The 15,672-nt window shown below is 45.9% G+C and overlaps 1 protein-coding gene across 1 annotated transcript; it reads left to right on the top strand.

Moving 5' to 3' along the window:
• The first annotated feature begins 2,544 nt into the window (after window positions 1-2,544).
• On the top strand, window positions 2,545-3,456 carry LOC125547157 (early nodulin-like protein 2). The gene is made up of 3 exons (XM_048711148.1): window positions 2,545-2,755; window positions 2,862-3,049; window positions 3,349-3,456. Exons 1-3 carry the CDS (start codon window positions 2,545-2,547, stop codon window positions 3,454-3,456), a joined length of 507 nt encoding a protein of 168 aa, XP_048567105.1.
• Window positions 3,457-15,672: the final 12,216 nt, after the last annotated feature.

The raw sequence follows: 15,672 nt of genomic DNA, 5'->3' as shown, positions 1-15,672 counted from the left end.
AAACTCCACTTCGACAAACACTACATATTGCTTCAAATCCACTCTAACCTAAAGGAGATCGATATATTTTTCATCATATCTTTAGATTGCCTAGTCTCACAAATAAATACAATGTTGGGGGAGTTCGCTTGCGCTAAGATATAAAGATCATGGGTCATCCTAGGGCTCTTCCTCCCCCTCTAAATATCAGTTGCTCCTATGAGGCACCACCTATGGCCCCATCGTGTTACTTGGGGCCACTAGGTCGATTTCCTGTTGGAGTGATCTTGACCTCGCCTTCTGATGCGATCTTTCCACCACCCACCATCCCTTTTTCCTGCTCTCCCCTTGCCGATGCATTTTTCTCTCTGTTTTTATGGAGCACCTGCATAGACTGGCTCCACCATGTTAGTAGCATTAGAGTGCACAATCAGAGTAGCACCCTGATCACCCCCCCAGGAGCAGGACATATGTTGGTCGTATGCGCCACGCTTGCTAAGAGTTGAGTTCCGCCCGACATGTCTGCATCCTCCTCTCATGCATTAGCCAAAATATTGTGCATTGGTGGGATCATGTAGGAGCTCCTCGGACCCTCCATGTCAATACCATCCCTTGCCCCTACGCAACCCCGTCCCTAGACACGGTCATACTCTGCATCTTATCGGCAAGATACTCGGCTACGGCCGTGTTACCACGCTGTCGGGAAGCAGCCTCCCTCTTGTTATTTTTTGAAGCTACGTTGCCATCCGGCTGCCTAGACGCCTTGCCCCCTTCTACGAATGTGCTGGTACTACCAGGAGTTCCATAGGCTAGGCCCTAAGAAAAATCCCCATACTGTACGCCTCCTTGAGTTCCACCTGGAGCACGGTCCCTAGATTCTTGCATAGGGCACACACCACATTGTTTGTGCTCCAATTCATGGGCACTTCTAAGATTTGCAGCCAAATTCTAAGCAAGCCCACCTGTAGTCAGAGACCGTATTCATCCCATCATACACTTCAATGATCAATGGGTCATGCCTGGATTGCCACGACCCTCCTCGCAAGGTCCTCGTCATATCTGCCTCACAATAGAAGTGAACAAAAGTACTTGCTTCCTCCAGGAAAGTATATTTCATATCCTCATGGAGCTTCCAAGCATCCTCCCAATCATCAAACAATGTATGAGGGGTTGGGAATTATAGGGAGTAAACCAGCATGGTAATCGTCCACGAGTGCTCCTACTATGGGATAACTCGGGCTTCCTCCATATCATCCTCAGCGAGCACCTCCTCCTCCTGATCCTCTCCTTCCATGGAATTTTCCGGTTCATTAACCTCTGGCGTGTTGTCTCCCGGACCCCACCGTGGCCAGCGGTCTGCACCACATCTTCTCTCTGGGCTGCAAGGATGACCGCGAGGGCATCAGGGTTCATCGTCGTAAGGGCCTAGTTATTACGACGCCTAGTTATCCCCATCAGAAGGCTTCGGGCGGGTAGCATCCACAAGGGGAGCCCGTTTTTCGCCCCACTCACACACGTGTTCTTCTTACTTGCATCCAGCGTGCTAACAAATGGCAGTGCAGGGTTCATGATCACTACGGGTCTTGACTCAAACAGGGGGAATCTCGGGGTTTAAGGTGTTCTTACTCGACAACCATAGCCCCCTTAAGTATGCTCGCTGAAGCCGAGGCCTCCCGTTCCTTGGGAGGAGGGGTTAATGTTCATGCTCCTTCCGAACTTCTTCCACCGTGTAGATGCAAGATTTCCCATGGTGTCATTCCTGGTCTGATCAACTCCGAGTCCACCATAGGCATGTAGCCCCAGCGGAGAAGAGGCCGACGAGGACACAATCCGCCCAGAGGGCGCAAATGGAAACATCACCGACGGGCGTGAGGCCGAGGCCGGGAAGCAGCTGCGGTGTCACCCGGGGTGGCGTAACCATCAAATTTTGTTGTGCGGACCACTTCACTACTATCATAAAAGAAAACACAGAGGACACACAAAAATCATGGAAAAGATATCAACATCATCATGATAATATCAAGTATCAAGCCACCACCGCCGATGGTTAGCACGATGCAACATCAAATATTCAAATATCAGTATATTTTTTACCCGCAAAAAAAGTATTTTTATTATTTGCGAAAGAAATATCAGTATCGACCTGAACACCTGGACTGCAAGAAAGATTCTCCAAAAACGTTGGCGGTGCGGCCATTCAATTCTTGGTCTGTACGACTGTCCGTAATGCCGCCGTCGGTCAGAAGCCTATGGATGCATGCAGATGCAGTAACTGCCTGGTGAGAGTCCAACGCCACGTTCTCCACCTCCGCGTCCGCGCGCGAGCAACGCTGAGTTGACCTAACCGCCAATGGGCAATCGGTTGAGTTCGCCAGGCATGCACGCTCCCTCCTCGATCGACCCTATCAGTTTTACCACTTCTTGATCGATCGGCACTACTCGATCAACGTAGTACCCCTATAAATTTCCAGTCATCCTATCAGTACACACACACACCGGTAGGACACAGTACACACACACACCACTTCCTCTTCTTCGGAGATCATCAGTTGATATACGATCGATATGGCGGCGGCGGCGGCGTCTCTGGTGATCCGTCTCTCGGCGCTCGCCGTCGTGCTCGTCGTCCTCTGCCCGACAGCGTCCGCGGTGCCGCTGGGGAAGCGGTACAGGGTCGGCGGCCCTGAAGGGTGGCGCGTGCCCCCGCCGCAGGACAAGGAGATGTTCTACGTCAAGTGGGCGGCCCCCATAACCTTCTTCGTCGAGGACTCTATCGGTAAGTAGCAGTTGATTAGGTGCACGCGAGCGTTTGATCCATTGATTTGCCAGATGGAGACCAAATCAACTTAATCCTTCTGTTGTGAATGCAAATGGACACGCAGAGTTCGTGTACAAGAACGACTCGGTGATCAAGGTGAGCAAGGCCGGATACTATCACTGCAACGAGACGGCGGGCATCGGCACCGGCGCCGTGCCGAGGGACGGCAGCACGCTCTTCCTCCTCGACGCGCCAGGCTTCGCCTACTTCGCCAGCGCCGACCTCGGACACTGCAACGCCGGCGAGAGGCTGGTAATTAACGTCCGCGCTGCCTCCCCGCCGGCGCCGGCATCAGAATCATCGCCGGCACAGGCCCCCACGGCACCGTCGTCTTCACGACCGCCGTCGTCATCGCCGTTCTCTCCGGCGCCAGGTCCGGCCCCGTCGATGGAGTATTCATCCGCCGCGGGCGGGCCATTCGTGGCGTCCCTCGCTCGCGCCATGGCACAAACTGTGACATTGGTCCTGGCCTGCTTTATCTGAGCAAGCCTAAGTAGGTTACGTAATTTGTTAGTCAGTTAATTAGTGTGTGATGTGCGTGTCATAATCAGGGACCGTTCGATTTAGTATCACAGTTCGTTTTGATGTATCGTGCGCCGTCTTCTCATGTGTCAGTTACAACAACTATATTTTTATATGCTTGTGTCTCCTTCGATTAAGAAACTATAAATGCTGGGTGAAAATGTTAGTACAACGTATTATCTCTTTGACCCACAGTGCTTTTGTGCCTAGAAGACTCATTACTGTTAATGTGTTAATGGCCTAGGAGTGTTTACACACGATCATGAAAAAGAGGCAAGGGAACAGTGGCTTGTGTGTCGTGAAGTTAGATATGCACAAAGCATATGATGGTGTGGAATGAAATTTTCTCGGTGATATAATGATTAAGTTGGGCTTTGACAGCACGTGGGTGCAAATGATCATGGCTTGTGTTATTTCTGTTAATTACAAAGTTTGGTTTCATTAAGATGAAACGGAGTTTTTTTACCCCTGCAATGGGGCTCATACAGGGGGATCCTCTGTCCCTTACTTATTTTTAATTTGTGTTGAAAGTTTTTTCGATCAAAAGGGGAGCTCCCCCAGCTCCATTTCATAGAAATGAAACCAAAACACACACAAAAATCTGGACTGCACACCAGGCTCTGAGTGTCACAAAGGACACAAAAAAAAGGGCAGCCACCATCACACAATCTTCGTGGTTTGCCAAAATTACAGGTCCAAAACAGAGAAACAAAGCCAAAAAGCTCAAGGCTCAAACATCATCAGGTCATGGGCGCAAAGATCACATGGATCTCATCTGCTATCTTTGGGTTGATCTTCAACTCCTCCAATATGGCTCGGCCCCCATGCGCAACACCTTGAATCGTTTTTGCCCAAGATAGATGACACTGTGTTTCCTGACATATCAGTCTGGTTCCAGCTCCTGAGATGACCTTAGCTTCACCAGTAAGTGGTCTCTGAATTGTGCCATCTGGACGCCTAGCAGTTCCTTCTGAGGCTTTGCCCATTCCCCCATGTACTGGATTATTTTCTGCTACACCTGCTTGACAGAAATCCATTTAGCTGTATTAAACACAAGATAGTTCCTAGTATTCCATTGTCTCCACAGGACAACAGAGGCAACTATGTTTAGATGTAGGAATCTCTTGTTACACAACCAGCTCAAGGAAAGACTCGAAATTCTTATAAAAAATTATCTCAACTTCTCTCTAGATAAGTCTAGCTACCACACAATCAAAAATCAGGTGGTGTATAGATTCAATCTCAGTACAATGTATACATTCTAATTGTTTGGGAATGCCTCTCTTCCTCAAGTTATCACAAGTCATTATCTTAGTTTGAGAGAACGGACATAAAAACCATGTATTGCAGGAGGAATTTTTATTTCCCATACTGCCTGGAGGTTAATAGGCTGCACACCCCTAAATTAACAATACCATATAGGGATTTTGTAGAGTAGATACCATTAGATTCACATTGCCAGATCAGGTTATCTCCCTGTTCAGAAAAAAAAATCTGGCAATGCCCTCTAATTCAAACCATTGCAACGTAAGCTCTTCATCAAAGTTCCTCCTAAAAGAAACTTTGAGGTTTAGCCCATCCCAAGTTTCTGCAATGGTTTCATTCTTCTCATACTATGCAATATAAATCCCAAATCTGGGTATCTAAAGGAGAATTACTGATACGTCTCCGTCGTATCTACTTTTCCAAACACTTTTGCTCTTATTTTGAACTCTAATTTGCATGATTTGAATGAAACTAACCCAGACTGACGCTGTTTTCACTAGAATTGCCATGGTGTTGTTTTTGTGCAGAAATCAAAGTTCTTGAATTGACCTGGAAATTTATGGAGATTTTTTGTGGAATATATAAAAAATATTAGCGGAAGAAAATACCAGAGGGGGCCACCCAGGAGCCACAAGCTTAGGGGGCGCCCCCCCAGGGCGCGTCGTACGAGCTTGTGGGCCCTTCGACCTCCGGCAACCCTAACTCCAACTCCATAAGTACCTATTCATCAAGAAAAAAAATCAGAGAGAAGGACTCATCGCGTTTTATGATACGGAGCCGTTGCCACCTCCCGATCTTCATCGGGAGGGCTGATCTGGAATCCGTTCGGGGATCCGGAGAGTGGAATCCGTCGCCATCGACATCATCAACCTTCCTCCACCACCAATTTCATGATGCTCACCGCTAGGAGTGAGTAATTCCTTCATAGGCTCGCTGGATGGTGATGGGTTGGATGAGATTTATCATGTAATCGAGTTAGTTTTGTTAGGGCTTGATGCCTAGTATCCACTATGTTCTGAGATTGATGTTGTTATGGATTTGCTATGCTTAATGCTTGTCACTAGGGCCCGAGTGCCATGAATTCAGATCTAAACCCTTTATGTTTTCATGAATATATTTGTGTTCTTGATCCAATCATGCAAGTTATACGCGCCTATTACGTGTTATGATCCACATACCCCAAGGTGACAATAATTGAGATTATTTCCGGTGATTACCGTAGTTTGAGGAGTTCATGTGTTCACTAAGTGTTAATGCTTTGTTCTGGTTCTCTATTAAAAGGAGGCCTTAATATCCCTTAGTTCCATTAGGATCCCGCTGCCACAAGAGGGTAAGATAAAAGATGTCATGCAAGTTCTTTTCCATAACACGTGTGACTATACGGAATACATGCCTACATTACATTGATGAATTGGAGCTAGTACCGCGTCGCTGTAGGTTATAACTGCTACATGATGAATATCATCCGGCACAATTATCATCACTGATCCAATTCATAAGAGCTTTTCACATATTGATCTTTGCTAAGTTACTTTTGCTGCTGCTGCTGCTGTTACAATCACTACAAAACTATTACAATTATTATTGCCACTGTTACTGTTACTATCATACTGCTTTGCTACTAAATACTTTGTTGCAGATATTAAGTCTTTTAGGTGTGGTTGAATTGACAACTCAAGTGCTAATACTTGTGAATATTCTTTGGCTCCCCTTGTGTCGACAATAAATTTGGGTTGAATACTCTACCCTCAAAAACTGTTGCGATCCCCTATACTTGCGGGTTAATTACCAAACTGAATGTCTTCCCAGAATAAAATAGACTTACCATCCCCTACTAACCACTTATATCCAAACTTTGCAGCCTTCATGGCCCACATCACACCTTTCCAGAACTAAGATGGATGTGGATCATGACAACAAAACACATTTGGTTTTCTAGTATTATACTTAGCATCTATAACTTTTCTCCATAGGGACCCCTCACTAAAAATGTATCTTTTGACCCAAGATCCTATCAGACACAAATTTAAATTATGTAGGTTAGGAATCCCCACACCACCATACTCCTTCATACACACAGATTGCCAATTAGATAAATGAATTTTATGGCCTCCTTCACTATCACTCCAAAGACAGATAGCTAGTTGGGAATTAATTAAGGAGACAGCCCACTTGCGGAACTTAAAAAAAGACTAAATGTAGATGGGAATGCTAGCTAAGCAAGTCTTAACTAGAGTGCAACCCTTCCTAAAAGTGAAAGCAATTTACCTCTCCACCCAGCCATTCTGGCCAGGAGGGCATCAATCAGAGGTTGTAGGTCCTCTCTCCTAAGTTTATCAAAGTGTAAAGGAATCCCCAAGTACTTAACTGGAAATTTTCCTTTCACACATTTTAATATATCTAAAAAGGATTGAATCTCAGAGTCTTCCAAATTAATGGGAACCAACTCACTTTTGTGTTAGTTAATAGACATACCTGATACTAACTCAAAACAGGTCAAAACCCATTTGAGATTAATTGTAGCTCTAGGATCATTATCTACAAACATCAGAGTATCATCTACTCCATCCTGTCGTTTTTACTCTACGTATTAGATTTTTGTCAAGTTTGACCAAATTTATATTTAAAAATATCAATATATATATATAATGAAACTACATTTCATAGTGAATCTAACAGTATTGATTTGGCATTGGGAATATTGTTACTCTTTTTTATATCTTTGGTTAAAGTAGAGACACTTTGACTTTGAAAAAAAAATCTTATATGCATACTAAAAAGGACCGAAGGGAGTACATATTGTAGAGATGTTATCCCCCAAGGAGAGAAATTAGGACATAGTCCTCTAATTAATCCAGCCTAAGAACCTTTAACAATCATCTTAGCAAAAACATCAACAACTAGATTAAAGAGAAAAGGGGGGAAAAGGACCCCCTATCTCAGACAACCACTGGTAATGAAAAAAAATCACTTTCCTCTCCATTGATCTTAACCCCCAATGAATCGATGTTGAGTGACACTCTTAATCTATTTAATCCATTTCATACCAAAGACTCTCAGCTCAAGCACATCATAAAAATAATCTAGGTTGACCCTATCATAGGCCTTTTCATAATCAATTCTCAAAATCACCCCTTTCTTCCCTAAAGAATGAGTAGTGTGAGTCACCTCATGGGCAGTAACCACACTCTCTAATATGCATCTACCTCTTATAAGGGAAGTTTGGTTTTTAGAGATCAATCTACCAATCAAAAAACAAGCATGTTAGTCAGGAATTTAGTAAAAATCTTAAAATAGAAATTAAGAAGGCCAATAGGTCTAAATCTCCTTGTTTCTTTAGCATCATTCTCTTTAGGACTTAAAGTAATCCTGGCCAAATTTAGCCTAAAATGTCCAGATCATGATCATACCATGATTCAAACATAGCCATCAGATCACTTTTAAAAGTGTCCCAAAAAGTTTGGAACAACATAAAATGTAACCCATCAGGATGAGGAGCTACATCTGAATAGGTGTCAAGCACAACTTTCCTGACCTTTTCTTCAATAAATCTAGCTTCTAATTTACTATTACCTTTTGTAGAGATTTTCTCATGGCCATTGAAAAAATCATGCCTCAAAGTATACGAGGCCTCTGATTAGCTTTGTGTTGAAGGTTTATCCAATCTACTAGCGCATGAAGGGTTGGTCGGTGGTATCCAAGATATTATGGTGTTCCGTAGGGAATCATCAGTTTCCCGTGTTATTTTCTAATGACTCCTTGATCTTGATAAGGGCGGATACGTTGAGTGCCACATCACTCATAAATGCTCTAGATATGTACTGCGCTAGCTTAGGACAGCTGGTAAGTGGTGCAAAATTCCATGTGTTTTCAGTCCCGACACGCGAGCGGATATTTGTATACAACTTAATATTGTTTCAGAGGCTATCTCGGATAAATATTTTGGCCTACCATCAAAGGTTGGAATTGACCGTAGTGACTGCATCCAACACCTGGTTGATGGAGTTTGTGCGCTCATCAATGGGTGGATCTAAAAAATGTTGTTGATCACCAGGAAAGAAATGCTCCTGAATGCGGTGGCACAGGCTATCGTTGTTTATTCCATGTCGGTTTTCAATATCTCAAAGAATATTTGTAATGCTATTTGTGATGCCATTGCTAGATAATGGTGGGGTGACATGCATGATAAAAGGAAGATTAACTAGAAAGGGTGGTGGAAGATGTGCATTCCTAAGAATGATGGAGGTATGGGATTTCGTGATCTACATTGTTTTCAATAAAGCCATGCTGGCAAAAAAAATGCTAGAGACTTATCAAACGCAAATTGATTATGTGCTTAGATTTTGCGTGCCAAATATTGCCCGGATGGGGACTTGATGAATGCTACTTTGAAGAAAAGTTTGTCGTACACATGGCAGAGTATCATGGAAGGTATGCAAACTTTGAAACAAGGGGCGACTTGAGGACCAGGGGTTTGTGCTTCAATTGATATTTTGGCGGATCAGTGGATCCCAAGAAGACCGTGAGGTAATGACCCCTAGGGGGCAATGTTTTCTGCAGAAAGTTCAAGACCTCGTTGATCTAATATCACGGAATTGGGACGAGCAGTTGGTGTGAATATATTTTTTTGCCGTTTGATGTGGAAAGGATCTTACAATTTCTGTTATCGTCTCATGGACAAACTGACTTCATCTCATGGCATTTTTTGAAGTCAGGTTACTTTATTGTTCATTCTGCATTCCATAGCACAAGGAAGACTGAACATAGAACGAAAGCTTGTTTGAACTTAGGCGAGGGGAGGGTTGATACTCACCCAATTTGGAAAGAATTTTGGGGCAGAACATTACCACATAAAGATCACGTTTTTAATTGGAAGGGTTTTACATGGGATAGTTCCGTGCTACTGTACGCTAACTGGCCATCATATGAAGCCCCTGTAATCTGTCCAGTGTGCAAAACTATTCTTGAGGACCTCCGCCATATGTTATTTACCTGTGAAATGGCAAGGGAGGTGTGGGAGTAACTAGGGTTCGGGCCCACGATCGATGAGGCTGCAGCTCATGAGCGTGCTGGTTTGATCATACTAGAGAAGTTGTTATGTTCAAACCTTGCAGGCGAGGCACAGATTCCGATCACAAATAGAGTTGAGTTGTTTATGGTAGCTACATGGTATCTATGATGGAATCGTCGGAAAACCAGCCATGATAAGAAGTATGGATATCCGATACAAACAACCATGAGCATATGAGGAGTCGTTGCAAATGCTTTTTCTACCAAAAATCAAGGTGCCTATGAGGAAGTTAAGATGGGAAAGGCCACCTGCAGGTGTTCTAAAGCTGAATATGGATGCAAGGTATCATGTTGATGATGGTGTGGGAGCAACAACTGCATTACGAGATAGTTTAGGAGCCTTCATTGCAGGACGTTGTTCATATAAACAACATGCAAAGGATGCATCTTCTATGGAGGCATATGTACTACTCGATGGTTTGCGTCTCGCTGACGAGCTAGGCATTCTGTCAGTGGTGGTGGAGTCCGATTCTATGGAGATAGTCCAAGCTATTCTTGACCCGTCAGATTACAGAGCATCTGCATCAGTTGTCATGGACGATGTTGAAAGATGGTGAGTTCTTTCGGTAGGGCAACGATTGTGCAGTGTGCTCGGGAAAGGAATGCGGCTGACCATTGTCTTGATGGAGCTAGTTAGAGGGAAATTCTTTGGGTTGTGCATAATAAACCCCCGACTTCTTAATTCCCTCTCTTGGTGGAGAAGGGAAGGTTTCCCTCCTAGTAGGATTCGTCCTAGGGCATGCCATGTCCTTGTGGTGCCCCTTGTGGGCCCCCGTGGTCCCATTAGGGGTCGTCATCCCATGATGGTCTCTCACAACTTTCTCCCACAAATAAAATCCCGATTTTCTGGATGTCTCCGAATCCCATTCCGCTGACCCCAATAACTTTCCATATATAGATCTGGACTTTCCGAAATCATGTTATACCTTCCCGGAATACCAAGAACTATTTTGAAACCATCCGAAACACTTTTGGAACTAACCGGACCTGTTTCGATGCTCTTTTAACTCATTTCTGATTTCTCCGGTAATCAGGACTAAGCCGTTAAGTGTGTGACCCTACAGTTTCGGAAATAAGCAAACTTGACCCGGAACCCCTTCCGGTCAATAGTTAACAGCGGGATCTGGACACTCTTATTAACTCCCACATATTCACGAAGTTCTCGAGCGAACCTTTGTTTACGAATACCATTCCCTTTGCTTTGCGTTATGTTTATGAAACCTGAGGTGAGATAATTATGTATCCTTGTGATTCAACTCCTTGATCACTATACCCGTTATCCTCGTTACCGGTATCGTTCTCTTTACTCATGTCTTTGTTTCGGTATCCCGTGATCTCCATCACAAGTGTTTGGCCAGACGATAATGATACCGTAACACCGAGTGGGCCCAGAGAGTATCTCTATCATGAGAGGAGCAAATCCCAGTCTTGAACTATTGCTATCGAGACATACATTTCCGGAATACCCATAAGTCACCTATATTCACAACCATTTACGGAGTGACATGTGGTGAACCCCAAATTATCCATCCGGCATGTTGAGATGCAATATTCACATGGTCTAAGGGACAATGCATGCAAACGTGAACAAGTAATATGACGTACTGATAACATAACAACGATAACATTTCGCAGTAATTCATAAGTTGGAAATAATGTATTCTCATTATTGACAACATCCTTGTTACTCCTAACAATGCTCATGATCAGGAAAACAAGATGATTAATCAATACATGAGATAGTCTTAGCAGCTAGACTAGGGAATACTTGGTGTTTATATTTCCACACATGTATTTGGGTTATCCTTTGAATCTCATATTCACGAACCAATACTCTTCTAGCATAGAAACATTAATAATGAACATGAAAATATAATAATACAGTCATTATTGTCTCAAAGGCATATTTCCAACAGTCTCCCACTTGCACTAGAGTCAATAATCTAGTTACATAAGTTCTCTAACACCAATGGCATTCCGGTGTTGCTCATTGAGGGAGTCCTGGATTAGGGGGTCTCCGGACAGTCGGACTATATCCTTTGGCCGGACTGTTGGACTATGGAGATACGAGATTGAAGACTTCGTCTTGTGTCCGGATGGGACTCTACTTGGAGTGGAAGGCAAGCTAGGCAATACGGATATGCATATCTCCTCCTTTGTAACCGACCTTGTGTAACTCTAGCCTTCTCCGGTGTCTATATAAACCGGAGGGTTTTAGTCCGTAGGACAACATACAATCATACCATAGGCTAGCTTCTAGGGTTTAGCCTCTCCGATCTCGTGGTAGATCAACTCTTGTACTACTCATATTATCAAGAATAATCAAGCAGGACGTAGGGTTTTACCTCCATCAAGAGGGCCCAAACCTGGGTAAACATCATGTCCCCTGCCTCCTGTTACCATCCGCCTTAGACGCACAGTTCGGGACCCCCTACCCGAGATCCGCCGGTTTTGACACCGACATTGGTGCTTTCATTGAGAGTTCCTCTGTGTGGTCGTCATTAGGCTTGATGGCTCCTTCGATCATCGATAGCGATGTAGTCCAGAGTGAGACTTCTCTCCCCGGACAGAGCTTTGTATTCGGCGGCTCCGCACTGCGTGCCAACTCGCTTGGCCATCTAGAGCAGATCAGGAGCTACGCCCATGGCTATAACGTCAGATTTGGAAACTTGAACTACACAGCCGACATCCACGGAGACTTGATCTTTGACGGATTCGAGCCCTTGTCGAGTGCGCCGCACGGTCACGATGAGCACGACTTAGCTCTACCATCGGACAGTGTTCGGGAGATCGCACCGGCGACCGCTCCGACCCTTAAATCAGAGCCAATTGCGCCATCCAGTGACGGGTGGATAGACCCCGCCGCGGAGGCCGCACTCTCATCGGCGATCGAGCCGAGTATCGACCTTACCTTTCACGAGAGCCATGACGCCAAACTGCCGGATTCTTCCCCGGTCATGGACTCCGAACCGCCTGCGCCCGTGCCTATCGAATCCAACTGGGCGCCGATCATGGAGTTCACCTCCGCGGATATCTTTCAGCACTCGCCCTTCGGCGACATACTGAACTCATTAAGCTCTCTCTCTCTCTCTGTCAGGAGAGCCCTGTCCGAAACATGTCCGGCGGAATGGGGATGCGGATGACGAAGAAATTCGCCGCCCACCCACCACCCACTTAGTAGCCACTGTCGACGATTTGATCGACATGCTCGACTTCGACTCTGAAGACATCGACGGCATGGACGACGATGCAAGAGACAAACAGGAACCACTGCCCACAGGGCATTGGACGCCCACTTCATCATATGATGTATACATGGTGGACACACCCAAAGAAAACGACGACGAAGAACGGAAGGACGCATCAAGGGGTTGTTCCCTCAAGAAGCAGTCAAAGCGGCGGCATAAGCGCCGCTCCAAATCCCGCCTCGGCAGAAACAGCGATCATATAGACCCAGCGATAGAGCAAGGTGAGCCAGCGGACGACAAACACGGCAGTGAACCATCGTCCGACCACGGCAACACGAAGAATCAAACCGAACAACCCGACTCCGTCGAAGATAACAGTTCGGATGACATCACACCAGACGGGCACCTGGAGCAACAGAATACCCATCAAAGGCTTGTTGCCACTGCGAGGAGTCTGAAAAAGCAGAAGCAAAGGCTCAGGGCTGCACAAGACACACTCAGAATCAGATGGAGTGAAGTACTCAACACTGCAGCGAAATACGGTGGTAATCGCCACACCAAGAGCTACCTGAAGCGAAAGTTGCTACCTGAATTCGATGAGGAGGCCTTAGATCCCCCGTAATCAAAAAACAAGATGGCCATCCGGTCGGATAGACGACCTCGTGGCCAACATAGAGCGGCGAACGACGCCGCACATAAGCCAGTACGCGGTCCACGCGAGGGCCCGCATCAAAAGGACGGCGCAACCAGATCCATCTACGGGCCACGCAAGCGCGCTCCAGCATGCAATGCAACACAACAAACATCCCAACACCATGGTACACCCAAATGCAGGGGTGCCGCACACCCCCTATGTTTCATCGATGAGGTGCTGGACCACGAATTTCCAGAGGGATTCAAACCCGTAAACATAGAGGCGTACGACGGAACGACAGACCCTGGGGTCTGGATTGAGGACTACATCCTCCATATACATATGGCTCGAGGAGACGATCTCCACGCCATAAAGTACTTACCCCTCAAGCTCAAAGGGCCAGCTCGGCACTGGCTTAAAAGCGTCCCCGAAAACTCCATTGGAAGCTGGGAAGAGCTCGAAGACGCTTTTCGGACAAATTTTCAAGGGACCTATGTCTGACCACCGGATGCAGACGATTTGAGTCATATAACTCAACAGCCCGGAGAGTCAGCCTGAATGCTTTGGAACAGGTTTCTCACTAAAAAGAACCAAATAGTCAATTGCCCGGACGCCGAAGCCTTAGCAGCTTTTAAGCACAGCGTTCGAGACGAATGGCTTGCCAGACACCTCGGCCACGAAAAGCCGAGAACAATGGCAGCATTAGCAAGCCTCATGACCCGCTTTTGCGCAAGCGAGGACAACTGGTTAACCCGATGCAGCACCAGCGACCCAAGTACATCCGAAGTTAGGGACGGAAACGAGAAACCACGACGCAGCAAAAACAAGCGCCGGAATAAAGAAGACAGCCGAAGAGCACGGTGGTAAACGCCGGATTTAGAAGCTCTCGGCCAGGTCAACAAAAGCTACCCTCCAAAGGCAACAGAGACGAACTGTCCAGCCTAAACAAGATTCTGGATAAAATATGTCAGATCCACAGCATCCCCGATAAACCTGCAAATCATACCCATAAAGAATGTTGGGTCTTCAAGCAGTCCGGCAAGCTCAACGCCGAACATAAGGGGCAGGATACACCAAGCGAAGACGAGGACGAGCCTCGCAAGCAAAGCACTGGGGAATAGAAGAAATTCCCACCAGAAGTCAAAACAGTAAGCGTGTTACACGTGACAAAAGGGAGAAACAAAGCGGCACTCCTAGAGACACATGCCCCAGGGCCTATCACCGCGGAGTTCTGCCACTGGTCGTCCCAACCGATCACCTTTGACCATCGGGATTACTCGGCAAGTATCCGGCATGCAGGATGGGCTCCCTTGGTATTAGACCCAATAATTGACGGATACCACTTCACACGAGTCCTGATGGACGGCGGCAGCAGTTTAAACCTGATATATCAGGACACAGTCCACAAAATGAGGATAAACCCAACAAAAATTAGCCGTAGCAATACTACCTTTAAATGAGTAACGCCAGGCCCAGAGGCTCATTGCACGGGCTCCCTGCTACTAGAGGTTATATTCGGCTTTCCCGATAACTTCCGTAGCGAAAATTTAATGTTCCACATCGCTCCATTCCAAAGTGGCTATCAAACACTACTCGGACGCGAAGCTTTCGCTCGCTTTAACGCAATACCGCATTACGCTTCTCTCATGCTTAAGATGCCCGGTCCACATGGCTCATTACAGTAAATGGAAATATTGAGCGCTCCTTGCGTGCGGAAGACCGTGCGACTCCCTTGGCAGCCGCACACTAAACGGCCTCACCAACTAAAGCATCTGACAGGTCGTTAAGACCACGGACGCGGTTGGACGAGTCCGGCGCAGCTATATGTAATTGATACAGGTTTGATGGCTATACCCCTATTACAATACAAGGGGCTCAACGCGCGCAAACAAGTGACAATTAGGCTCAACTTTACTCATTTTGAACTGTACATGGTTTATTTAGTATAACCTATCTTTTGCACGACAACTTTTCAATTAAGCTCCTTTCTTTTTCAGATGACCATCGTGCTACACCCGTCCAGAATACGGCACAACGGAGACACAGGCGTAGACATGCAGCAGGGACCCGTTCCAAGGATTCTTTTTAGATTAAGACCCTGCGTAAACCTTTTTTACTGTCTCTTGTTGATACACATCCCTCGGATTCTCAGTACAATGAGAAGGATGCTGACGTATTGGCATGTGGCCACGTCG

Source organism: Triticum urartu, chromosome 3, assembly GCF_003073215.2.
Source record: "Triticum urartu cultivar G1812 chromosome 3, Tu2.1, whole genome shotgun sequence".
Lineage (NCBI taxonomy): Eukaryota > Viridiplantae > Streptophyta > Magnoliopsida > Poales > Poaceae > Triticum > Triticum urartu.
This window is presented reverse-complemented; position numbering and strand designations above follow the sequence as displayed.

What these genes read in the sequence shown, in the direction of transcription:
- LOC125547157 (XM_048711148.1), top strand. Translation starts at nt 2,545, where the DNA reads ATGGCGGCGGCGGCGGCGTCTCTGGTGATCCGTCTCTCGGCGCTCGCC. An exon ending in CTTCGTCGAGGACTCTATCG is followed by an intron (nt 2,756 to 2,861) that starts GTAAGTAGCAGT and finishes ATGGACACGCAG; the next exon opens with AGTTCGTGTACAAGAACGAC. An exon ending in GCAACGCCGGCGAGAGGCTG is followed by an intron (nt 3,050 to 3,348) that starts GTAATTAACGTC and finishes TGTCATAATCAG; the next exon opens with GGACCGTTCGATTTAGTATC.